The 2,398-nt window shown below is 40.3% G+C and overlaps 1 protein-coding gene across 1 annotated transcript in view; it reads right to left on the reverse strand.

The window, feature by feature from the left end:
* Window positions 1-505: 505 nt before the first annotated feature.
* Window positions 506-2,398, reverse strand: part of LOC106527911 (protein FAM184A) — a gene marked incomplete at both ends in the record, with an annotated part of 7,817 nt that continues 5,924 nt past the window's right edge. The window contains 1 exon segment of the mRNA XM_014022928.1: window positions 506-757. Within this exon segment, the coding sequence (XP_013878382.1) occupies window positions 506-757 (252 nt within the window).

Genomic DNA, 2,398 nt, shown 5'->3' on the forward strand with positions numbered 1-2,398 from the left:
TTAAATAACAAAACATGATGTGAAGTTCTTTTTTTAATTGAATTGGTGCATTTTAAGTGTATTTATTTATTTAGTGGTTCATTTATATATTTTTGCTTTTATTTATAATTATGTCAGTTTTGGTCCTCCATACTGCAGAACTTAGACGGTAAATCAGTGACTGAATCAGGTGTGTTGGAGCAGGAAAAACATAAAACATGGAGGGCTGCGGCCCTCCAGGACCAGGATTGACCAACCCTGATCTAATAGAACATTTTTAATAGAACAAAATACATTTTCAAAGCAAATTTATTCAAATTCAAACCATTAAATTCAGCTTCAATTTAGCAAAATTAGCGTTAGCCGTTAGCTTCACTAGCAGATCACACRGTCACCTGGTTTCCTCCTTGGTTTTGATGTTTTAATTTACATGTTTTATATCAAAGCTGATGAGGTTAAATTTGCCAGATTAAACCAAAAAGTACAGTTTTACCATCAGAAGTGCTGAGTCATGGCCCTGGCTCACCTTGACGCTGCTCTCGGCTGCGGTGAGTGACGTCTGYAGCTTGTAGGACTTCTCGCGGTTTTCCCGGGCTTCGTCCGACACGCGGGCCAGTTCGGCCCTCAGCTTGCCCAGGGTCTTCTGGAGCGCCGCCTCCTGGGTCTGAAACTCGCGCCGCAGCTCGGCCTCGGTGCGTTTCCACGCCAGCAGGTTGTCGGCCGTCAGCTGCTGGGTCCTCTTCATGGCCTCCAGCTCGCGTTCATAAAAAGCCTGAGCCTGGGAGGAACAAACAGGCCGGTTCAAAACGTTCAACTGCAAATATTCACTCTAACCTGCTTTCATTTTCTGCAACTCACAACAAAAAACTCTCAATGTTTAAACCATAAATTATCGGTTTATCTGCTTAATTAGCTTTTATTATTTGGGTGAAATCAAATCTAGTGATTACAGATAAGATAAAGAACATGAAAGTGAATGATAATCTTTTAAAAACTGAATTAATTTCTATGGGTTTATGGTTTTTAAGTATTTTTATTTAATAAAAGTTGAAAACTAGTCTGATAAAATTGTTAGATTTTCGGTTGGATTCAGTTTGTTTGATTCAACAAATCAACAATCAACAACATTCAACAAATCAAATTTTAAGACTCTTCAAGACCCTTTTAATGAATGAAAATTAAACTATAAATAAGGTCGTTGTTGTTCTGCTGTAACAACCAAGCATCTCGTGTGTGACTGAATAAAACACAATATGAAGATATTTGATGCTCTCTGGTTCAGTCAGATCCACCCTGCTCTGTTCTGAGTGGCTAAAACTGGAACTCTAGTTTTTTTTAAATTTGTTGAAAGTGTGTCATAATCTTCGGAGCGCGTGAGGGGACATAGGGGGATTTTTTTCTTTTGCTTTTCCACGTAATACCTTTGCGTTCTCTCGCAATACTTTTGCTTTASCTCGCAATACTGTTGCATTACCTCGCAATACTTTTGCGTTATCTCGCAATACTTTTGCGTTACCTCACAATACCTTTGCGTTCCCTCGCAATACTTTTGCGTTCTCTTGCAATATTAGGTTATCTCGCAATACTTTTGCGTTACCTCGCAAAACTTTTGCGTTACCTTGCAAGCCTTTTGCGTTACCTCACAATACTTTTGCATTACCTCGCAATACTTTTGCAATCTCTCACAATACTTTTGCATTCTCTCGCAATACTTTTGCATTACCTCGCAATAACTTTGCGTTCTCTTGCAATATTAGGTTATCTCGCAATACTTTTGCGTTCTCTTGCAATATTAGGTTATCTCGCAATACTTTTGCGTTACCTCACAATACTTTTGCGTTCTCTTGCAATATTAGGTTATCTCGCAAAACTTTTGCGTTACCTCGCAAAACTTTTGCGTTACCTCGCAAGCCTTTTGCGTTACCTCACAATACTTTTGCGTTACCTCGCAATGCTTTTGCAATCTCTCACAATACTTTTGCATTACCTCGCAATAACTTTGCGTTCTCTTGCAATATTAGGTTATCTCGCAATACTTTTGCGTTACCTCGCAATACTTTTGTTTACCTTGCAATACCTTTGCGTTCCCTCACAATACTTTTGCGTTCCCTCGCAACACTTTTGCGTTCCCTCGCAATACCTTTGCGTTCCCTCACAATACTTTTGCGTTCCCTCGCAACACTTTTGCGTTCCCTCGCAATACCTTTGCGTTCCCTCGCAATACTTTTGCGTTCCCTCGCAACACTTTTGCGTTCCCTCGCAATACCTTTGCATTCCCTCACAATACTTTTGCGTTCCCTCGCAACACTTTTGCGTTCCCTCGCAATACCTTTGCATTCCCTCACAATACTTTTGCGTTCCCTCGCAACACTTTTGCGTTACCTCGCAATACCTTTGCGTTCCCTCGCAATACCTTTGC

Source organism: Austrofundulus limnaeus, unplaced genomic scaffold (assembly GCF_001266775.1).
Source record: "Austrofundulus limnaeus strain Quisiro unplaced genomic scaffold, Austrofundulus_limnaeus-1.0 Scaffold349, whole genome shotgun sequence".
Lineage (NCBI taxonomy): Eukaryota > Metazoa > Chordata > Actinopteri > Cyprinodontiformes > Rivulidae > Austrofundulus > Austrofundulus limnaeus.